This window comes from Periophthalmus magnuspinnatus, chromosome 1, assembly GCF_009829125.3.
Source record: "Periophthalmus magnuspinnatus isolate fPerMag1 chromosome 1, fPerMag1.2.pri, whole genome shotgun sequence".
In the NCBI taxonomy this organism is placed as follows: Eukaryota; Metazoa; Chordata; class Actinopteri; order Gobiiformes; family Gobiidae; genus Periophthalmus; species Periophthalmus magnuspinnatus.
The window spans coordinates 9,209,489-9,232,535 of NC_047126.1; the positions used below are offsets into that span (position 1 = coordinate 9,209,489).

Genomic DNA, 23,047 nt, shown 5'->3' on the forward strand with positions numbered 1-23,047 from the left:
CCTATTAGTAGTTTTTGCGTCAAAACTAGAGTACATATATATAAATTACTGCTTTTATTTCAGTAACTTGACTTTTGGTCTCTTTGTTTCTTCCGCATTGGTCGGGAAAAGGCAACGGCCCTCATATAATGTTTAAGTGACTCTGCACATTTCGATGGTAACGTTTGTAAACTGTTTGTGTGCAGGTATTGATTTGAAGATGTGGTCAGTGTGGGCAGCTTTACTTCTGTCCCATACAGCTCTGATGGGATCTGCTCTGGTAAATGATGGCCCATCTATAGACTTAAACGCAGACTGTATAAAGAAGTGGACTAAGTGAACACACCGCCATAGCTCCCCCTAAAGATTTTTGCCCCACTTTCACAGAATATCCAATTTCAATTTAAAATATTCAAATGGCATCAAAGTGAGACTACAAAAAAAAAAAATCCAGATTAGGTTTTATATGCTCCATTATATTAACATGACCGTGCTCTTCCAAACAGAAATATTTGGTGCCGTACCTGTTGTTTTCCAATCATTTGTGTTGTTACCATGGCTATAACAAAAGGTTGAAATAAACATGGTGTGAGTTGATCCTGGGTGTGCTGCTGTAGTCTCAAAACAATGCATAATTTACAGTAACAAGGTCAAGGAGATAAACTGCCACTATTGACTTTGTGACCAACTATGTCACTTGGAATCAATGGGTCTTTATGATGACAGAAAGGAACCAGTCCCGTAACATGCCATCCGACATAAGACTCCAGTGTTTCATTTTGAAGCACTGTGTACAGAAGCGGGGTGTGGCGTTTTCAGGCTTTTCTGACGGCCACAACTGTTGGCATCGCATTTGAACTGTTTTGACTGAATATTTGGGCTTTTACATCCGACTAAAAGGAAATCCAGATGTGCTTCACTGTGGTGTGACTGTTCATCAAGATATATTGGTTTTGTATTTGGTAAAATCAGATTCAAGCGTAAATACAACACGCTATGAAGGATGAGTTTTAAGGATACAAAAATGAGCAATAGTGTTGAAGAAGTGCTTGTAAAAAATGTAAAAAAGTCACAAGTTTAAACAAGTAGACAATCCAAAAAAATGAATTCTTTTTCAAAATAAAAATTGAAGTGTCTGCATTTCTTACATATCACTTCACATGCTTTGCCCTTTCACTTCAGGTCATCATCTTCTATTTTTACTATGTTGAAATGGAAAATGAATTCTATGACATTTCGTAAGTGGCTCTGTTTCATCTGAGGAGGCTGTGTAACTGGCCAGACTACTTCCTTTTGCCCTGCGTAGCACCCACACAATTGCATCATAAAGTTTCCACATTCAATTAATAACAATTTAAGATTAGACCAATATACTCAACTCTACAGAACTCTTTTTATGAGTTTATATTTATTGTAATAGATTGTTTTTTTCACACCAAGGTTTAGTTTGTTTTCATAGCTGACAGTCTTACCTGCTCACTAGTGGCTGTGATGTGTCCTGTCAGCTGGTTTAAACAGGTTTTGGCACTGTTTCCCAACCGGTGGAGGCAGGACGACAGCGCCATCTGCAGTCTGACTTCTTCAGGAACCACATTATGGACTGGGACGGGGCAAACATCACTGGGACAAAGGACAACAAACATCATCGCTGGATTGAGGAGGCAGTCAAAATATGGAAACATGCTCACAAGACGGGACTTTGAACCAGGGACGAGGGTGGTCTTTTTACTCTCACGCACCTGGGATACTGTCCTGAAGAAGTCAGACTGCAGATGGCGCTGTCATTCTGCCTCCACTGGTAGGAAGATGGCGCCAAATCAGCTGAAATGGACACATCACAGTAACATCACGTGACCACTCTGAGGAGTCCAAACTGTCAGAGATGAAAACAAACTAAACCTTGGTCTGGAAAAATAATCTATTTAAATAAATTAACAGAAGACCAGATGAACCTCATTGGTCGACAGAACTCAGATGTTTTGGGATTCTTAGTCTCAGATGATCATACAATAGGTTTTTTGTTCTGATGTCGGTGTAACCATAAGGTAGAAGTGTCACTGTCCGCCCAAGTCACCTCCATGACAATTAAATGCTGTGTGGTGTTGTAACATAGGACACACACTGAAATAGAAAGAAATGTGGATAACCATGTACTGTTAACCTTTTCACCAGAGACTCTATGTGCATATACATGACCAGTTAAAGGTTTAGATTCAATCTGTTGTTTGTTTCTTTCTTCATTTTATATACATACAGAAGACATCAAACATATGAAGTAAGATGTATGGAATTATGTAGCAAAGAAAAAAACCACACTTTTTGTTTTTTATATATATGTTTTATATTCAAATCCCTCAAAGTTGCCACCCTTTACATTGTCAAAAAATATTGAATAGGGTTATTTAACTTTGTTTTCTTTACTACATAACTCCATATATCTTACTTCATATATTTGATGTCTTCTGTATGTATATAGAATGTAGAAAATAGTAAAAATGAAAGAAATAAAAACATTGAATGAGATGGTGTTTCACTGCTGTTGTTTAAACATAAATTATCAGTCAGAAGTTTGGACTCATACAATGTTTTTTTTTTCCTTTATATTTACTATATGGAATTATGTACTAAAGAAACTTAAATAACTCTACTAAACATTTTTCAACAAAGCAAAGAGTGGCTACTTTGAGGATTTGAATACATTTAATATATATTTGATACTGAATGAGATGGTGTGTCTTTTGTATTTGACTCGTGGAGGTCGTGGACTGAGACGTCACGTTCCACGACCAAAGTCCTGGTCCAATTCCAAGTCTGCTTCTCAGTAAGTTCGCTGGAAATCCCTGGATGAGAACTTTTCGACAATGCACTTCCCATAGCGCACTTGCAGCTGAAATATGAAAATATGAGGACAAATACAGCTTTTCAGTACACCAAAAAATTTAATACAAACTGAACAGTGTTTCTATCTGAATAGTGAACACATTAAATAGTCTAAAGCTGGATGTTTTTTGTTTTTTTTGTTTTTTTGTGAGCATCATTTCTTTGTTTTTATTATTATTATTATTATTATTATTATTATTATTATTATTATTATAGTCTATGATTGAGACCCACTTGAGTTGACTTGCAGGTAAATGGTTGGTTTGTTGGAGGTGTTTGTTGCTGATTGACAATGACCTACAGCTGGAGGACACTGCAGCTCAGATTTTCCCAAAAGTGAGGTGAGCAAAAGCCACTAGATTTCATACAAAGTTTTACTATAATGAAGACTTCATTGTTTTATTCCGTTCTTGACCTTTGACTTCTTAACCCAGAACCATCGCACTAAGACCAAGTCATGTCTAATGTGGGTAAGATCCATTTTTACATTTACATTGTGGCCTATTAGTAGTTTTGTTTTTTTAAGTTTTTGCATTAAAGTTACAGTTTTGTTTTTTGTTTTTTTTACTGCTTTTATTTCTGTAATTTAACTTTTGGTCTCTTTGTTTCTTCTGTATTGGTCGAGAAAGGACAACGGCCCTCGTATAATGTTTAAGTGACTCTGCACATTTCGATGGTAACGTTTGTAAACTGTTTGTGTGCAGGTATTGATTTGAAGATGTGGTCAGTGTGGGCAGCTTTACTTCTGTCCCATACAGCTCTGATGGGATCTGCTAAGGTAAATGATGGTCCATCTATAGACTTAAACGCAGCAGTGGAGCCATAGACTGTATGAAGAAATGGACTAAGTGAATGTGACGTCACCCGTAGCGTTAACCTCCAGTCAAATAAAGCTCATCGTGGCTAGAGCAGTTATAAAGGAGAATTTGGAGCTGAATTCCTTATTTGGAATTCTGACCATGAGTATCATAGCAACCAAAGAGCCAATCTGGAGCGAGGCTTTTGAAGGTAACGCCCCTTCTCGCTTGTTTAGCAGGAAGCGAACACTTAGCAACACTGTCAATCAAACCTTTGCTAACAATAGCGGGAAGGATGTTCATATCTTGATTTATGGATACAATCAAGATATAAAAAACACCAGCATCAAGTAGAGCAGGTTAATGTGAACGTTTTAAGGCCAAAATGACGAGCCTGACAGCAGCAGTTAGAGAGAGGGGCGACAGTTTTTGAATAGAAAGTGAGTTGGAGTGGATGGAGTCGGAAACGTGTTTTTAGGTATCTGTACTTTACTAATTTTACTTACTTTGATGTGGATACTTTTTTACTTTAATGTGGATACTTCCCTCTCCTCCTCTTCAACGAACCACAGTTCACCTCAACCACACCTTTCTTTCTTTGACAGGGACCATATACAAGTTCATTAATCTAAGAAAAGAAGGGAGTATTTGTACCAGATTTAGCTCCTGCTACTTCCCATGTGCAGTCCCTGTGCGGGTGAACAGACATTAAAATACACATTTCATCACAATTACATTATAAGACAAACAGTTCATCACTGACATCAGCCGTAAAATACAATAAATGTCCCCATATCCAATACATGTTTTATACAGTCCATACCAATTTAAATAATCAAATATGTGCAGGTTTACTACCCAGTAACCCAGAAGCCTATTTGTACCGGTCTATCCCATCAGTACAGTTTGTCTCAGCTGTCTCTCCCAGTCCCACCATCCCTTCTTGTTTTACTTTCAACCTTAAGACATCTACACAGAGAAGGGGTCCTGAATCAGTCACTTCATTTCATCGTAAATAAATTGCATATATTGTTGTGGCATGATCCTCGCTAATGAATGTACTCCTTAAAAATTTACTTTGATACATCAGTCGTTTTTTGTCATGTCATACTTTTTGTTGAGTATTTATTTTTTTTGCTCCAGTATCTGTACTTTTACTTGACTCACACAATTGAATACTTCTTCCACCGCTGCTTAAACCTTTGCCTCATTAAACTGTGTTGCAGGAACCAGCTCAACCTCACGTCTTGGCGTTGGACATGGCTCTGGATTCTGTGGACGACATGTACAATGGCTGCGAAAAACAGATGGAAGCCAAAGTGAGAAATAAATACCTCCCACTTGAGAAAAACAAAATACAAAATAACTTTACCGTTGCCTGGCGCGTTGCTGAAAAATACTACAACAAAATGTGGAAGAAAAGGGGAAAAAGACCTTCAACTTCCCTTGGCAAAGAACAAATCATGTCTATCTACATGTACACCCTGGATGAACCAAACGTTTATATCGATTTCAACAACGCCGTGCGCACTCAGGGACCTGTGTACAAGAATTCCTTTAAATACCACGCGCTTCACTACTTTCTGACCGGTGCCATTCAGAAACTCAACATACGCAGGGATGAGGCGGAGCGCTGCGTGACCGTGTACCGCAGGGTCAACGCGTACTTCACCCGTGACTGTCTGAATAAGCTCGTGCGCTTCGGCTCGTTCACCTCCGCGTCTTTGGGTTCGTACCCCAACCCGGCGAGGTTTGGGGACAAGAGTTGTTTCGAGATCACCACGTGTTTCGGAGCTGACGTGTCGCTCTTCTCCAAAGTGGGAGAGGCAGAGAGAGAAGTGCTCGCTCCGCCTTACGAGGTTTTCAAAGTAACACGGATAAGGAAACGGTCTGAGAACAAACGTCTGCCGTGTGAGTTTGTCTACACGCTGAACAGCACTAGTGTACTTTCCAGGCTGAACTGCAACTCGATTTGATGCTCTAGTCAGAAGTTAAGTTAAATAACCTTAATCTCAACGTTTACGAGTTAGTAGAAAACGCAGAATACACTGGAGAGTCGACACAGAGGGACAAAGGGTCTGTTGTCCTCTTTCTGTTCATTTATATTAGAGGGGGGCCCATGTGAGGCTTCTTACCCTGGGCCCCCAAATTTCTGTTGACGGGCCTGAGTTTGCAGTTATATTAAAAGAAAACAAAAGTCTTGTCTAATTACTTCAACAAAAATAAATGCTTGAAGAATTTAAAGAATAATTTGTGTTTTTTTCTTGTACACAGTATCAAACTACAATACAAATCACCATTTTTACATTTTATTCTTAGTCAAATAAAACGCATTATTGAAGCGGTTTAATAATGGCTTTCTGGTGTAGTGTGATGTCTGAGGTTTTTGCTGAGTTGGCAGTGAACAGGAAGCTGTGGGTGGAGGTCAGTGCTAATGTTAACTTTTATTAAAATGCTAAATGTAACAAAATTAAATTTGTTGTGAGGACTAATTATTTTTAGGTGTAGATTATTTCAAGCCGTGATGTTATTTGGATATTAGGCTCAGAAAGTAGCACTAGTATTATCATTGACAGGCAAATATGTAATGATGTAATTTTGCTACAGATCAGACATGGACGACTGAGGTAGTACAGTTTTTTTCATTTTACATGCTGCTATTTTTGAAGAATGGCTACTGAACATTTTTTAACTCTGTGTATGATTCAGAGCCTTATTTTTGCCAAATAATTGTGCTTCCATACAGGGACGTGGGTGGGGATAAAGGGCAGGTGAAAACTGAAACTTTCCGGGCACTCAAACCTCACATTTTTGCATTAAAGCTTGTTGAAGGATCCCAGTATCCGCCAGCAGAGGCCGCAAAAGGATGCGTGAAAGTCACACTTTACTAGTTAAAAATATTATGTAGTAGCTACAAGAGATTAATTTGCTGAGCTGAATTGTTAAAGATACTTACTATTATGTTATTCAGTTAATCATCATATACATCCTCATTTTTGTTATGTTGATACATTTATTTTACTGTTCCTTTAATCTTACATTTATGCTTTTGATTTAAAAATATCATGAAGAAGCTAATTGAATGGAAATTCATTTGCTAAAGTTTAATAGCTATGAATGTTTATTACTCATTTACTTATATATTCATATCTGTAATTTTAATGATTTTACTTTTATCTTTTGTTTTATAGAAACGCTTTTGCTTGTGTCATTGTGGCCTATGGTAAAGTTGAAATGTAACAGTGAGGAGACTGTGACAGGAAGTCTCTGCTCACAGGACATGAAACTGCAAACATAACCATAATTGTACCTGTCACAAAAACTTGAACTGTCATCGTTATCTATGACCATATTTGTAAACTTGTTAAGTCCCTTCGAACTGTATATAATCTGTGCATTTTTAAGAGCGGCAGGAGCTCTTCTTTGATGAGGGGCTGCCTGATTCACATGTTAACGCGAGGGTCAGGACTGGGGACTGCTTTCATGCCGTGTCACTAGTTAAATTGGCGCTACTGAATCATAGTCCACGAACGCAATAAACACCCCAAAAAAGACACTTATACTGACTGCATCTTTGCCTCAGTACAAGATCTCCTCATTATTAATTCATTACTAGTTGGTGATAGACAGTAGAGCAACACAACAGAACTCCGTCTCAGTAAGGTAAGTCCTCAAACTTTCTTGCACTTTTCGTAGCTGGTCGACATCACACCTTGTGTGGTAAAAGGGTTTTGGTGGGTTGCTATTACGTGTCCACTGGTGTCCCTCCTCTAGGAAAAGTCGTTAAATTTGCTCTATTACTGCAGCAATTCGATAAAACTAAAGTTTTTGTTTGTTTGTTTTTTACTGCCTTTATTTCTGTAATTTAACTTTTGGTCTCTTTGTTTCTTTATTGGTCAAGAAAAGACAACAGCCCTTATATAATCTTTAAGTGACTCTGCACATTTCAATGGTAATGTTTGTAAACTGTTTGTGTGCAGGTATTGATTTGAAGATGTGGTCAGTGTGGGCAGCTTTACTTCTGTCCCATACAGCTCTGATGGGATCTGCTATGGTAAATCGTAAATAAATTGCATGTATTGTTCTGGCATGATCCTTGCTAATGAATGTATTCTTTAAAAATATACTTGAATACATCAGTCGTTTTCTTTCATGTCATACTTTTACTTGAGTATTTTTTTGCTCAGGTATCTGTACGTTTACTTGACTCACACAACTGAGTACTTCTTCCACCGCTGCTTAAACCTTTGCCTCATTAAACTGTGTTGCAGGAACCAGCTCAACCTCACGTCTTGGCGTTGGACATGGCTCTGGATTCTGTGGACGACATGTACAATGGCTGCGAAAAAGAGATGGAAGCCAAAGTGAGAAAAGAATACCTCCCACTTGAGAAAAACATAATACAAAATAACTTTCCCGCTGCCTGGAGCGTGGCTGAAAATTACTACAACAAAATTTGGAAGAAAAGGGGGAAAAAAAGACCTTCAACTTCCCTTAGCAAAGAACAAATCATGTCTATCTACATGTACAGCCTGGAAGTACCAAATGTTTATATCGATTTTAACAACGCTGTGCGCACTCAGGGACCTGTGTACAAGAATTCCTTTAAATACCACGCGCTTCACTATTTTCTGACCACCGCTATTCAGAAACTCAACGCGCGCAGGGTCGGGGCGGAGCGCTGCGTGACCGTGTACCGCAGGGTCAATGCGTACTTCACCCGGGACTGTCTGAACAAGCTCGTGCGCTTCGGCTCGTTCACCTCCGCGTCTTTGGGTTCGTACCCCAACCCGGCAAGGTTTGGGGACAAGAGTTGTTTCGAGATCACCACGTGTTTCGGAGCTGACGTGTCGCTCTTCTCCAAAGTGGGAGAGGCAGAGAGAGAAGTGCTCGCTCCGCCTTACGAGGTTTTCAAAGTAACGCAGATAAGGAAACGGTCTGAGAACAGTGATCTGCCGTGTGAGTTTGTCTACACGCTGAAGAGCAGTGATGTACTTTCCAGGCTGAACTGCAACTCGATTTGATGCTCTAGTCAGAAGTTAGACTAAAAAACCTTAATCTCAATGTTTATGTGTTAGTAGAAAACGCAGAATACACAGAGGGACAAAGGGTCTGTTGTCCTCTTTCTGTTCATTTATATTAGAGGGGGGCCCATGTGAGGCTTCTTACCCTGGGCCCCCAAATTTCTGTTGACGGGCCTGAGTTTGCAGTTATATTAAAAGAAAACAAAAGTCTTGTCTAATTACTTCAACAAAAATAAATGCTTGAAGAATTTAAATAATAATTTGTGTTTTTCTTGTACACAGTATCAAACTACAATACAAATCACCATTTTTACATTTTATTCTTAGTCAAATAAAACGCATTATTGAAGCGGTTTAATAATGGCTTTCTGGTGTAGTGTGATGTCTGAGGTTTTTGCTGAGCTGGCAGTGAACAAGAAGCTGTGGGTGGAGGTCAGTGCTAATGTTAACTTTTATTAAAATGCTAAATGTAACAAAATTAAATTTGTTGTGAGGACTAATTATTTTTAGGTGTAGATTATTTCAAGCCGTGATGTTATTTGGATATTAGGCTCAGAAAGTAGCACTAGTATTATCATTGACAGGCAAATATGTAATGATGTAATTTTGCTACAGATCAGACATGGACGACTGAGGTAGTACAGTTTTTTTCATTTTACATGCTGCTATTTTTGAAGAATGGCTACTGAACATTTTTTAACTCTGTGTATGATTCAGAGCCTTATTTTTGCCAAATAATTGTGCTTCCATACAGGGACGTGGGTGGGGATAAAGGGCAGGTGAAAACTGAAACTTTCCGGGCACTCAAACCTCACATTTTTGCATTAAAGCTTGTTGAAGGATCCCAGTATCCGCCAGCAGAGGCCGCAAAAGGGTGCGTGAAAGTCACACTTTACTAGTTAAAAATATTATGTAGTAGCTACAAGAGATTAATTTGCTGAACTGAATTGTTAAAGATACTTATTATTATGTTATTCAGTTAATCATCATATACATCCTCATTTTTGTTATATTGATACATTTATTTTACTGTACCTTTAATCTTACATTTATGCTTTTGATTTAAAAATATCATGAAGAAGCTAATTGAATGGAAATTCATTTGCTAAAGTTTAATAGCTATGAATGTTTATTACTCATTTACTTATATATTCATATCTGTAATTTTAATGATTTTACTTTTATCTTTTGTTTTATAGAAACGCTTTTGCTTGTGTCATTGTGGCCTATGGTAAAGTTGAAATGTAACAGTGAGGAGACTGTGACAGGAAGTCTCTGCTCACAGGACATGAAACTGCAAACATAACCATAATTGTACCTGTCACAAAAACTTGAACTGTCATCGTTATCTATGACCATATTTGTAAACTTGTTAAGTCCCTTTGAACTGTATATAAACTGCATTTTTAAGAGCGGCAGGAGCTCTTCTTTGATGAGGGGCTGCCTGATTCACATGTTAACGCGAGGGTCAGGACTGGGGACTGCTTTCATGCCGTGTCACTAGTTAAATTGGCGCTACTGAATCATAGTCCACGAACGCAATAAACACCCCAAAAAAGACACTTATACTGACTGCATCTTTGCCTCAGTACAAGATCTCCTCATTATTAATTCATTACTAGTTGGTGATAGACAGTAGAGCAACACAACAGAACTCCGTCTCAGTAAGGTAAGTCCTCAAACTTTCTTGCACTTTTCGTAGCTGGTCGACATCACACCTTGTGTGGTAAAAGGGTTTTGGTGGGTTGCTATTACGTGTCCACTGGTGTCCCTCCTCTAGGAAAAGTCGTTAAATTTGCTCTACTACGGCAGCAATTCGATAAAACTAAAGTTTTTTTTTTTGTTTTTTTTACTGCCTTTATTTCTGTAATTTAACTTTTGGTCTCTTTGTTTCTTTATTGGTCAAGAAAAGACAACAGCCCTTATATAATCTTTAAGTGACTCTGCACATTTCAATGGTAACGTTTGTAAACTGTTTGTGTGCAGGTATTGATTTGAAGATGTGGTCAGTGTGGGCAGCTTTACTTCTGTCCCATACAGCTCTGATGGGATCTGCTATGGTAAATCGTAAATAAATTGCATGTATTGTTCTGGCATGATCCTTGCTAATGAATGTATTCTTTAAAAATATACTTGAATACATCAGTCGTTTTCTTTCATGTCATACTTTTACTTGAGTATTTTTTTGCTCAGGTATCTGTACGTTTACTTGACTCACACAACTGAGTACCTCTTCCACCGCTGCTTAAACCTTTGCCTCATTAAACTGTGTTGCAGAAACCAGCTCAACCTCACGTCTTGGCGTTGGACATGGCTCTGGATTCTGTGGACGACATGTACAGTGGCTGCAAAAAAGACATGTATGTCACAGTGAGACAAAAGTATCTCCCACTTGAGAAAAAAAACACACAAAATAACTTTACCGCTGCCTGGCGCGTGGCTAAAGAATACTACAAAAAAAACTGGAAGGAAAAGAGACCTTCCCTTGGCAAAGAACAAATCATGTCTATCTACATGTACACCCTGGATGAACCAAATGTTTATATCGATTTCAACAACGCCGTGCGCACTCAGGGACCTGTGTACAAGAATTCCTTTAAATACCACGCGCTTCACTACTTTCTGACCCGTGCCATTCAGAAACTCAACAAGGTCGGGGCGGAGCGCTGCGTGACCGTGTACCGCAGGGTCAACGCGTACTTCACCCAGGACTGTCTGAATAAGCCTGTGCGCTTCGGCTCGTTCACCTCTGCGTCTTTGGGTCGGTACCCCAGCCCGGCGAGGTTTGGGAAGAAGAGTTGTTTCGAGATCACCACGTGTTTCGGAGCTGCTGTGTGGCAGTACTCCAAAATGAAGGAGAGAGAAGTGCTCGTTCCGCCTTATGAGGTTTTCAAAGTAACGCAGATAAGGAAACGGTCTGAGAACAAATGTCTGCCGTGTGAGTTTGTCTACACGCTGAAGAGCAGTGATGTACTTTCCAGGCTGAACTGCAACTCCATTTAATCTCAATGTTTATGTGTTAGTAGAAAACGCAGAATACACAGAGGGACAAAGGGTCTGTTGTCCTCTTTCTGTTCATTTATATTAGAGGGGGGCCCATGTGAGGCTTCTTACCCTGGGCCCCCAAATTTCTGTTGACGGGCCTGAGTTTGCAGTTATATTAAAAGAAAACAAAAAAAGTCTTGTCTAATTACTTCAACAAAAATAAATGCTTTAAAGAATTTAAATAATAATTTGTGTTTTTCTTGTACACAGTATCAAACTACAATACAAATCACCATTTTTACATTTTATTCTTAATCAACTAAAACGCATTATTGAAACGGTTTAATAATGGCTTTCTGGTGTAGTGTGATGTCTGAGGTTTTTGCTGAGTTGGCAGTGAACAGGAAGCTGTGGGTGGAGGTCAGTGCTAATGTTAACTTTTATTAAAATGCTAAATGTAACATAACAAAATGAAATTTGTTGTGAGGACTAATTATTTTTAGGTGTAGATTATTTCAAGCCGTGATGTTATTTGGATATTAGGCTCAGAAAGTAGCACTAGTATTATCATTGACAGGCAAATATGTAATGATGTAATTTTGCTACAGATCAGACATGGACGACTGAGGTAGTACAGTTTTTTTCATTTTACATGCTGCTATTTTTGAAGAATGGCTACTGAACATTTTTTAACTCTGTGTATGATTCAGAGCCTTATTTTTGCCAAATAATTGCGCTTCCATACAGGGACGTGGGTGGGGATAAAGGGCAGGTGAAAACTGAAACTTTCCGGGCACTCAAACCTCACATTTTTGCATTAAAGCTTGTGGAAGGATCCCAGTATCCGCCAGCAGAGGCCGCAAAAGGGTGCGTGAAAGTCACACTTTACTAGTTAAAAATATTATGTAGTAGCTACAAGAGATTAATTTGCTGAACTGAATTGTTAAAGATACTTATTATTATGTTATTCAGTTAATCATCATATACATCCTCATTTTTGTTATGTTGATACATTTATTTTACTGTTCCTTTAATCTTACATTTATGCTTTTGATTTAAAAATATCATGAAGAAGCTAATTGAATGGAAATTCATTTGCTAAAGTTTAATAGCTATGAATGTTTATTACTCATTTACTTATATATTCATATCTGTAATTTTGATGATTTTACTTTTATCTTTTGTTTTATAGAAACGCTTTTGCTTGTGTCATTGTGGCCTATGGTAAAGTTGAAATGTAACAGTGAGGAGACTGTGACAGGAAGTCTCTGCTCACAGGACATGAAACTGCAAACATAACCATAATTGTACCTGTCGCAAAAACTTGAACTGTCATCGTTATCTGTGACCATATTTGTAAACTTCTTAAGTCCCTTCGAACTGTATATAAACTGCATTTTTAAGAGCGGCAGGAGCTCTTCTTTGATGAGGGGCTGCCTGATTCACACGTTAACGTGAGGGTCAGGACTGGGGACTGCTTTCATGCCGTGTCACTAGTTAAATTGGCGCTACTGAATCATAGTCCACGAACGCAATAAATACCCCAAAAAAGACACTTATACTGACTGCATCTTTGCCTCAGTACAAGATCTCCTCATTATTAATAAATTACTAGTTGGTGATAGACAGTAGAGCAACACAACAGAACTCCGTCTCAGTAAGGTAAGTCCTCAAACTTTCTTGCACTTTTTGTAGCTGGTCGACATCACACCTTGTGTGGTAAAAGGGTTTTGGTGGGTTGCTATTATGTGTCCACTGGTGTCCCTCCTCTAGGAAAAGTCGTTAAATTTGCTCTACTACGGCAGCAATTCGATAAAACTAGAGTTTTTGTTTGTTTTTGTTTTTTTTGTTTTTTTACTGCCTTTATTTCTGTAATTTAACTTTTGGTCTCTTTGTTTCTTTATTGGTCAAGAAAAGACAACAGCCCTTATATAATCTTTAAGTGACTCTGCACATTTCAATGGTAACGTTTGTAAACTGTTTGTGTGCAGGTATTGATTTGAAGATGTGGTCAGTGTGGGCAGCTTTACTTCTGTCCCATACAGCTCTGATGGGATCTGCTATGGTAAATCGTAAATAAATTGCATGTATTGTTCTGGCATGATCCTTGCTAATGAATGTATTCTTTAAAAATATACTTGAATACATCAGTCGTTTTCTTTCATGTCATACTTTTACTTGAGTATTTTTTTGCTCAGGTATCTGTACGTTTACTTGACTCACACAACTGAGTACCTCTTCCACCGCTGCTTAAACCTTTGCCTCATTAAACTGTGTTGCAGGAACCAGCTCAACCTCACGTCTTGGCGTTGGACATGGCTCTGGATTCTGTGGACGACATGTACAATGGCTGCGAAAAAGAGATGGAAGCCAAAGTGAGAAAAGAATACCTCCCACTTGAGAAAAACATAATACAAAATAACTTTCCCGCTGCCTGGAGCGTGGCTGAAAATTACTACAACAAAATTTGGAAGAAAAGGGGAAAAAAAAGACCTTCAACTTCCCTTAGCAAAGAACAAATCATGTCTATCTACATGTACACCCTGGATGAACCAAACGTTTATATCGATTTCAACAACGCTGTGCGCACTCAGGGACCTGTGTACAAGAATTCCTTTAAATACCACGCGCTTCACTATTTTCTGACCACCGCTATTCAGAAACTCAACGCGCGCAGGGTCGGGGCGGAGCGCTGCGTGACCGTGTACCGCAGGGTCAACGCGTACTTCACCCAGGACTGTCTGAATAAGCCCGTGCGCTTCGGCTCGTTCACCTCCGCGTCTTTGGGTTCGTACCCCAACCCGGCGAGGTTTGGGGACAAGAGTTGTTTCGAGATCACCACGTGTTTCGGAGCTGACGTGTCGCTCTTCTCCAAAGTGGGAGAGGCAGAGAGAGAAGTGCTCGCTCCGCCTTACGAGGTTTTCAAAGTAACACGGATAAGGAAACGGTCTGAGAACAGTGATCTGCCGTGTGAGTTTGTCTACACGCTGAAGAGCAGTGATGTACTTTCCAGGCTGAACTGCAACTCGATTTGATGCTCTAGTCAGAAGTTAGACTAAAAAACCTTAATCTCAATGTTTATGTGTTAGTAGAAAACGCAGAATACACAAAGGGTCTGTTGTCCTCTTTCTGTTCATTTATATTAGAGGGGGGCCCATGTGAGGCTTCTTACCCTGGGCCCCCAAATTTCTGTTGACGGGCCTGAGTTTGCAGTTATATTAAAAGAAAACAAAAAAAGTCTTGTCTAATTACTTCAACAAAAATAAATGCTTTAAAGAATTTAAATAATAATTTGTGTTTTTCTTGTACACAGTATCAAACTACAATGCAAATCACCATTTTTACATTTTATTCTTAGTCAAATAAAACGCATTATTGAAACGGTTTAATAATGGCTTTCTGGTGTAGTGTGATGTCTGAGGTTTTTGCTGAGTTGGCAGTGAACAGGAAGCTGTGGGTGGAGGTCAGTGCTAATGTTAACTTTTATTAAAATTCTAAATGTAACATAACAAAATTAAATTTGTCATAAGGACTAATTATTTTTAGGTGTAGATTATTTCAGGCCATGACGTTATTTAAATATTTATTAAGCTCAGAAAGTAGCACTAGTATTATCATTGACAGGCAAATATGTAATGATGTAATTTTGCTACAGATCAGACATGGACGACTGAGGTAGTACAGTTTTTTTCATTTTACATGCTGCTATTTTTGAAGAATGGCTACTGAACATGTTTTAACTCTTTGTGTGATTCAGAGCCTTATTTTTGCCAAATAATTGTGCTTCCATACAGGGACGTGGGTGGGGATAAAGGGCAGGTGAAAACTGAAACTTTCCGAGCACTCATACCTCAAATGATGCAGGAAAGCAGGAATCAATCAAAATACAACACTGAGTGTGCGGACAATGAGGGAACACCATTACAACACGATTAAACGCTCCTAAAAACATAAAAGCCCATGTCCCCACAGCCTCCTGGAGCTTTGGGTTGACCTTTTTATTTTACTTCAATGGACTGTTTGAGTTATATTTTCTTGTGCATAACACAGCGTTATTTACTGAAATGAAAAACACACCAATACTTTATTTTATTTGTTTATTTAACAGGAATAGGAATTTTAAAATTGTACAACAAAGGCAATTGATAACATATATTACATTTGTTCTATTGTACTCAGTGGTTATAAAAGTTTGTAATCACATTGGGGTTTGCATGTTCATGAGTTCCTCAAACATTTCCAAACCGTTGGGTTAGAACGGACCAAGACAGTGGCCACCACCTTCACCAGATATCACACCCCTGGAGTTCTTTCTGTGGGGCTATGTTAAAGATATCGTATATCGAACAAAGATATGGGACATTACTGAACTAAAACTAAAGATACAGATGTGATTGCAACCACTGATAAAGCTCTGATACAGCGAACATGACAAGAAATCCAGCACCATCTTGATGTGCTTTGTGCAACTAATGATGCTCGAACAGAGATGTATTAAACTGGAAACAATAGAACAAGTCAGATTAACATATCTTATAATTTGCCTGTGTAATACATTTTTTTAAATTTTAAAGAGACTTTACGGACACCTGGTACAATAAAAGACATTGTAAAAAAAACATGTTAGAAAACACATAACAAAGCAAACATGACATTACATATGATTCAATCATGTATTTTAAATGTGTTTTATGCAGCATTACACTGAGAGATTTTTTTTTTTCTTTTAAAGACCTGTTAATATAAGGATGAACACAGACGATAAATGGCCTATAGAACACAATACTTGTAATGGATAATATACAAATATGCTGCTGCTGTAAGAAAAAGTCACAGATTATCTGTAATGTTAGCGTGAAGTCCTCTTGAGGCAGGTCAGTCTCTCCACCCTGTGCAGGTAGAGGAGAGGCTGTATGATCCCACAGCTCAAGGACACTGCTGTACAAACAGAGAGTATATTTATGTATTTTAACACATTAATGAAACACTGCATTGGGATCGGAGCAACTGAGAAAGTGAAATTAATAATCATCACAATCAGGATCAAACACATCATCTTAAAGGCTTTTTGTTTCTGCTTGTTGCTCTTGCTTTTGTTTGCAGTGTTTTCCCCAGGCCCTGGGTTCTTCAGAGCCTTAAGGACAGAGAGACAGCAGAAAACAACCACTGCCATAAAGAGCAAATTCTGAATGAAAAATGCAAAATGATAAACTACATTAATATAGTTAAAATAACAGAAGATGCAGGAGCCAAAGACGCTGATCCAAGCAACACAACAAAAAGCCACTCTGTAGCGAAGAGGTTTAAACTTCAGAAAATACACAGGGTGCACAGCGCCGAGGTAGTACTCCACACAGATGGAGGTCTGGAAGAGTGGTCTGGCCGTGTACAGAAAACCCAGTACGAACAGGTAGGGTTTAAGGAACTGAATGTAAATAGTATTATAGATGATAAAAACCCATATTGGGTTGAAACCAATGACTATATCAGACAGAGCCAGATTTAGAGAGAGAATATCAGACTCGATGCTCCTCTTGGTCTGAGTGAACATCAGCCAAGTGATGTAGAAGTTGAGAGGCAGCAGCATCACCATGTCGACTGCGGCTAAAGCCTGAATTAAAATCACATTAAGGTCAACGGGCCATATGAATGTGATATTCATTTTTGTCTGTAACAAACGCACAGATTATTTCAGAGAAAAAAAAAAACATAAAAAAAGTATCATATTAAAGAGTTCCTCACCTCTCCAGAGCTTTGAATGCTTCAGCAGTGTGGTCAAACTGACTGATAATGTTGTGCAAGGCTGTTTTGAGTGGTACCTGTAAATGTGTTTTTGCATATTCAAATACTCAAAAACAACAGCGTTCAGCTGCTGCTAATGCACACATGTCCTAAATAAGCATGGTTTGACAAATTAAGGCATCCTATTCAAATGTAGTGGAATGGAGTTAGATTACAGTCGTACATCGTCCTTTATAGTGATCTATTACTCTTAGGTGATGTGGCCTTACCTCCTTGTCAAAGCCTGATCTCTACAGATCTCTGAAGCTAAGCAGGGCTGGTCTGGTTAGTACTTGGATGGGAGACTGCTGGGAATATCAGGTGCCACAGTGGGGCTCCAGTGGCAAAAACTGTTTTTAGGCAAGACACTTCACCCACAATGTCTGGTGTGAAAGTAGTGTGTGTGAGTTGGTTGGAGAAGCCGATGGTGCAGACTGGTAGCCTTGCTTCCGTCAGTCTGTCCCAGGGGAGCTTACAATCACACCACTGAGTGTGGACTGAATGTATGATGCTCTCTTATATATATATATATATATATATATATATATATATATATATATATAAACATTTTTTGGTTTTAGATTAGTGACGTCAGCACTGGCCCCTACAGCTCTGTACAGGGTTTGGCCTTTTGTTCTGTTTGTTACTTTATTTTGAGCATGAGAGGGGGTTTGGGGCATTTTAAAGTAAATTACAATGAATTTAAAATAAACTATTTAACTTTTCATAACCGTTGGACTCCTGTGTCCTCTCTTAATATGTTTGATCCACCTGAGTCTTAACAGTGTTAAATACAATACATCCCGGACAATGTGAACTCCATAATCAGATCACTTCTTACCAAAGTTTGGTTTATGTTGTCTCAAAATTGTAGTATTCATAAACCCCCAGCATGTATTTGTATTTTGTATTTTGCACATGTATTGAAAAGACATATTCAGAATAATTTTGAGTAACTGTATACTGTATACTATACTGTATACTGGTATAGATACAATGTGGTACTATTTAGAATACACTTGATGATATTTGATCACACAGTTTAGTGCCCGTGTGATTGTTCCTTCTTTAATCAGTGAGATATCAATGCAATGACAAATGGTAAAACAAGCATAAAGTTATTTTTAATCATAGGTTGTGTTTTTACACTATAAAATAATGCAACTATGTCCATTTATATATACAGTCACAGTTGAAAACATAGGATAAGAAAATATAATTCCTCCTGGACAAAAAGTCTTCACTCCAAAAGATAAGACAGAAGTACATTTTCTTGCTATATAAACTACCTGGACGACTGAGAGATTGCACAAATATTAACTCAGTAGGAAGTATTTTTTAGTTGACAGAGCCACACTGACGACCCCACTCCAAACCCGGCAAACAGCGGATCTGAGAACTCTGCTTTGAACTTGTGTATTAGCTGCATGGATTCCGACACTGCGTAAAAAGACACGGTTTTGCCCGCGTAGTCCAGGTACACCCCGATCCTACTGGCTCTGGGGGCACTGGGGAGGTCCTGGTCCACTTTATTGTGCCAAGCAGAATACCCATTGTCCGAGCACAGCAGGCTCCAGGACCGGTCGTTGTATCCCAGAAGGCTGTGCGAGTTCTTACCCTTACGACTGATGCTACGATAGGCCACGCCCAGAGAAAACTCCCCGCTCCACTCGGCCTCCCAGTAGAACCTAAACCCGCTGAGGGGCTCTTTACACAGGACCTGGGAGAAGCCGTCGAAGCGGTCAGGGTGGTCCGGGTAGAACTGAACGGTCTTCTTCCTGGTGATGCGCCGGTTCCCCTCTGATAGCACCAGCTCTTTGTACGCTGTGTTGGGGTCAAAGGTCAGTCTGCAGGAGTCTACAGGGAAAGCATTAAAACATCTATGATCAATACAAGGATGAACATTGCATTGTGAACTACGTTACTCACATCTCAAAAAGTCATTTCTTGTTTTTGGCTCCTGGAAGTCCACTCTTGAGGGACCTGAGAAACAAAGGATGTGATTTATTGTTTTATATTTTGTATTTGCCTAATCTGTATTTGATGTAGATGATATACATGAAAATATTCACTTACTTTTGACTCTTTTGTCTCCATTTCTTGGCAGAAGAATATAGACTGGAGTTTCACTGACTGTTAATAACACAGACGGAAAATTTGTCACTAAAGTATAAAATACACAAAGACAACTGCTTAGCAACAGCAGTACTACATATGAACAGTGGTGGATGAAGTACTCAATTTTGTTACTTAAGATATAGAGGCAAAAAGTTACTCAAGTAAAAAACAAGTATCACATGGAAAAATCAAAATTTTTCTCATTCATTTTGTGTATTTGTCTTTGCTCAAAGCCGAAGCTTGAACTCAGAAACTTTAGTCAGAATGTTACCACGAACATGGTCAAAATAACCCCTCAAATCATATGAAAAGTACTTTTTCACTTAAGCCCAGTTAAAAAAAAATCTAGTGGAGTAGAAAGTACAAATACTTGCTCTTAAATGTAGTGAAGTAAAAGTAAAAAGTATCCACTTTAAAATTGATTTAAGTAAAGTACAGACACCTGAAAATTCTACTTAACTACAGTACTGTAGTATTTGTACTTCATTACCTTCCACCACTGCATATCAGTGATGATATTAAGCAAATGGTAAAATATTTCCCAGTTTTGCTGATTCTCCTAAAAGACCTCAGACCTGTTTTGGTGATCTGGCTGAGTTCCTTCTTGCAGATGACGTCCAGATGTTCCTTCATGTCCATAGCAGTTTTACTGATGTCTCCAAAAGAGAACTGGGGGTTCATGAGGACCTTCGGCACCATGGGCTCAGGGGCCACACATAAAGTGGGGAAATTCTACAAGAACAGGTGGTAATACACACTTTGGTTATATGTTATATGATAATACTGTGACTGTGCCTGTAGAAAGTGTATATATTTTATATGTTACATGATAATACTGTGACTGTTAGTACCTGTAGAAAGTGGATATTGTCCTCGGTCTCCAGAATTTGCCTCAGCTCAGCGTCTCTTCTCTGCAGCTCCATGATTTCCTGCTCCAGTCGCTCCACGTAGCTGTCGGCCTGTAACATGGCTGACTGCATGTTGGACATGATCATCTGGTTTATCTCCGACTTCCAGCGCTCCACCGCCTGCAGCATCTCATGGAACGTCTTATCGCTCTCTGTCTGGGCCCGCTGAGCTGCACTCTGTACACAGGAGGCAATGTGACTGCAGACCAGCAGAGGGAGACACACATGCACAGTTCAGAGCTGTTACTCTCTGCATTTATGAAGAGTTTATTTATCTGACCTTGAGAACATCCACGTTGTGCTTCAGCTCCTGTAGCTCTTTCGTTCTCTCTTGTATTAGATGCTGAACCTCCGTCTGAGTCACAACCAGTGTTTTCTACAATGACAAAATATGGAGTGGAATGTGGTGATTTTAACAGAACATTTTACAAATTTTATTTTCTTATGTATTTATTTGGATCACTTCATGAAAAAGAAAGAACAAAAAAGTTTGAAATATACGATTCCAAGTTTATTCTCGGGTTGTGTTGCTAAACTTAAAGCAACGTTGTAACTTTATGGAGGTAGCATGCCACCTGCATGACTCCATGGAAAAAGAAACCACACCACGGAACATGGAAAACTGAAGCCAAAGGAACAACATTTCCATAGAAACCAGCAGGAGGAGGCCCTGCTCCAGGCCAGTGTAACATCTGTATTTCATGTCTTTGGTGCATTTATTTTAAATTCACGTCACATTTAAAGGGCCCGTATTACTCTATTTTATGATCTATGTTATAATGTTGTTTCCTCATCACAAACAGACCTGGATTTGTGCTTTGTTTCATTCACACGTTTATGTTTTTAAACTCCATACACCTTCACTAGAATCATTTGGATGATTTAAGTAGCTGTTAACTTGAACGCGGCACTTCATGACATCACAAGGTGGAACAGAGCATTTTGAGCTTTGAAAATCTAGACTGATAATAAAGGGTTACTCAGACATGTTTTTGAGGAGGTAACAGCATTATAACATGACTAACTTTGCACAATATAGGACCTTTAATTCACATTCCTACAGATGACATTATGTGTGTAGTAGCCTGTGTGTTTTACCTGTTTCTCGATGCGCTCCTCCTCTGCTGAAGCGATGTTGTGTCCGCGGTGCTCTCTCACTGTACACAGCACACAGATACACATCTGGTCTGAGCGACAGAACAGCTCCAGGCCTTTCTCGTGATGGGGGCAGATTTTCCTGTCCAGATGCCCCGTCTCGTCCACCAGCTTGTGTCTCTTAAACGTGGACGACTCGTAGTGCGGTTTGACGTGGGTCTCGCAGTAATACGCCAAACACATGAGACAGGACTTGACCGCTTTTTGGCGTCGGCCCACGCAGAAGTCACAGAACGATTCCCGATGCAGGTCTGGGAAAGGGGTGAGCTCTGGTAGTTGTTTCCTGGTTTCGTAGTGGACATCTGGAACATTTCTTCTCAGGACAGGACGTGGGGTGAAGGTGGAGCGACACTGGGGGCAGTTGTACACCCCCATGTGATCGAACTGGTCCCAGTAAACTTTAATGCACTCGAGGCAGTAGGTGTCTCCACAGGGTATGGTGACGGGGTCCCTCAGGGTGTCCGCACACAGGGGACAATAGGCGTCGGGGGGCAAAGGGAAGCCAGACTCCATGTCGTACTCAGCCATGGAAACGATGGGAGCGTTCAGTCACCTGTCAGCCTTTCAAAAGAGGCGCTTCGTCTGTCAACAACATTTAAAGGAAGGGTTTGTTGTTAGTGTAAGCAGCCGCCTGACGTCTCAGCCTCTCCGAGTGTGTACACGTGTGAAACTGTGGCCGATTGTGCACAACCAGCAGGTTTAATAGTGACCTCCAAACTAGTAAACAACTTTGGAGGTCACTTTTGTTGGCAGAGTTGGTAAATGATAAAAGCAGAAATAAAAAAATGAATAAATTAATAAATAAAATGAATGAATAAATATAATAATAATAATAATAATAATAATAATAATAATAATAATAATAATAATAATAATAATAATAATAATAGCACTATTCCATCTTTAAGGCACTGAAAGCGTTTTACATCAAGGAACTACTCTAAACAACTTTGGAGGTCACTTTTGTTTGCAGAGTTGGTAAACGATAAAAGCAGAATAAATTTTTTTTTAAATAAATTAATAGATAAAATGAATAAATAAATAAATAAATAATAATAATAATAACAGTAATAATAACAACAACAACAATAATAATAATAATAATAATAATAATAATAATAATAATAATAATAAAAAAAAAAAACAATAACAACAATACTACTTCTACTACTACTACTACTACTACTACTACTAATAATAATAGCACTTTTCCATCAAGGAACTACTACACACACCAACGTACAAAGACACAGAGGGCGAGGTGGTTAAGTGTTTTGCCCAAAGGTACAACAACAGCATTCATCTTTAGGAGCTGGAATCGCACTTCTGACCTGTGTCTCTGATCGCTCAACCAATGATGTTTATGTCGAGAACGGGATTTGAACCACCAACCTTCAAATGTTGTGGGGATATTGGTTTG

At 39.0% G+C, this 23,047-nt stretch overlaps 5 protein-coding genes across 5 annotated transcripts; 4 read left to right on the forward strand and 1 right to left on the reverse strand.

Moving 5' to 3' along the window:
* Window positions 1-3,255: 3,255 nt before the first annotated feature.
* On the forward strand, window positions 3,256-5,897 carry LOC117377171 (ecto-ADP-ribosyltransferase 5-like). Its single transcript, XM_033973566.2, has 3 exons — window positions 3,256-3,329; window positions 3,564-3,637; window positions 4,883-5,897. Exons 1-3 carry the CDS (start codon window positions 3,317-3,319, stop codon window positions 5,630-5,632), a joined length of 837 nt encoding a protein of 278 aa, XP_033829457.1. The 5' UTR covers window positions 3,256-3,316; the 3' UTR covers window positions 5,633-5,897.
* A 1,197-nt stretch (window positions 5,898-7,094) lies between these two features.
* On the forward strand, window positions 7,095-8,860 carry LOC117376453 (NAD(P)(+)--arginine ADP-ribosyltransferase 1-like). The gene is made up of 3 exons (XM_033972946.2): window positions 7,095-7,319; window positions 7,637-7,710; window positions 7,928-8,860. The coding sequence occupies exons 2-3, from the start codon at window positions 7,651-7,653 to the stop codon at window positions 8,678-8,680; spliced, it is 813 nt and encodes a 270-aa protein (XP_033828837.1). The 5' UTR covers window positions 7,095-7,319; window positions 7,637-7,650; the 3' UTR covers window positions 8,681-8,860.
* Window positions 8,861-10,122: 1,262 nt separating this feature from the next.
* On the forward strand, window positions 10,123-11,683 carry LOC117375933 (ecto-ADP-ribosyltransferase 5-like). The gene is made up of 3 exons (XM_033972320.2): window positions 10,123-10,349; window positions 10,667-10,740; window positions 10,958-11,683. The coding sequence occupies exons 2-3, from the start codon at window positions 10,681-10,683 to the stop codon at window positions 11,681-11,683; spliced, it is 786 nt and encodes a 261-aa protein (XP_033828211.1). The 5' UTR covers window positions 10,123-10,349; window positions 10,667-10,680.
* Window positions 11,684-13,289: 1,606 nt separating this feature from the next.
* On the forward strand, window positions 13,290-14,768 carry LOC117378438 (ecto-ADP-ribosyltransferase 5-like). The gene is made up of 3 exons (XM_033975038.2): window positions 13,290-13,327; window positions 13,657-13,730; window positions 13,948-14,768. The coding sequence occupies exons 2-3, from the start codon at window positions 13,671-13,673 to the stop codon at window positions 14,698-14,700; spliced, it is 813 nt and encodes a 270-aa protein (XP_033830929.1). The 5' UTR covers window positions 13,290-13,327; window positions 13,657-13,670; the 3' UTR covers window positions 14,701-14,768.
* Window positions 14,769-18,470: 3,702 nt separating this feature from the next.
* Window positions 18,471-22,193, reverse strand: ftr84 (finTRIM family, member 84). Its single transcript, XM_033975027.2, has 7 exons — window positions 21,571-22,193; window positions 20,753-20,848; window positions 20,416-20,649; window positions 20,140-20,296; window positions 19,523-19,579; window positions 19,376-19,429; window positions 18,471-19,303 (listed from the first exon to the last, which is right to left on the reverse strand). Exons 1-7 carry the CDS (start codon window positions 22,153-22,155, stop codon window positions 18,768-18,770), a joined length of 1,719 nt encoding a protein of 572 aa, XP_033830918.1. The 5' UTR covers window positions 22,156-22,193; the 3' UTR covers window positions 18,471-18,767.
* Between the last annotated feature and the right edge of the window lie 854 nt (window positions 22,194-23,047).

Bases quoted from the DNA above. Each gene is read 5' to 3' on its own strand.
- LOC117377171 (XM_033973566.2), top strand. The intron at 3,638-4,882 runs GTAAATGATGGT...ACTGTGTTGCAG, and splicing joins CTCTGATGGGATCTGCTAAG to GAACCAGCTCAACCTCACGT.
- LOC117376453 (XM_033972946.2), top strand. From the start codon at position 7,651: ATGTGGTCAGTGTGGGCAGCTTTACTTCTGTCCCATACAGCTCTGATG. The intron at 7,711-7,927 runs GTAAATCGTAAA...ACTGTGTTGCAG, and splicing joins CTCTGATGGGATCTGCTATG to GAACCAGCTCAACCTCACGT.
- LOC117375933 (XM_033972320.2), top strand. From the start codon at position 10,681: ATGTGGTCAGTGTGGGCAGCTTTACTTCTGTCCCATACAGCTCTGATG. The intron at 10,741-10,957 runs GTAAATCGTAAA...ACTGTGTTGCAG, and splicing joins CTCTGATGGGATCTGCTATG to AAACCAGCTCAACCTCACGT.
- LOC117378438 (XM_033975038.2), top strand. From the start codon at position 13,671: ATGTGGTCAGTGTGGGCAGCTTTACTTCTGTCCCATACAGCTCTGATG. The intron at 13,731-13,947 runs GTAAATCGTAAA...ACTGTGTTGCAG, and splicing joins CTCTGATGGGATCTGCTATG to GAACCAGCTCAACCTCACGT.
- ftr84 (XM_033975027.2), bottom strand. From the start codon at position 22,155: ATGGCTGAGTACGACATGGAGTCTGGCTTCCCTTTGCCCCCCGACGCC. The intron at 20,849-21,570 runs GTAAAACACACA...TTGTCATTGTAG, and splicing joins AGGAGCGCATCGAGAAACAG to AAAACACTGGTTGTGACTCA. The intron at 20,650-20,752 runs GTCAGATAAATA...TCCTGTGTACAG, and splicing joins ACAACGTGGATGTTCTCAAG to AGTGCAGCTCAGCGGGCCCA.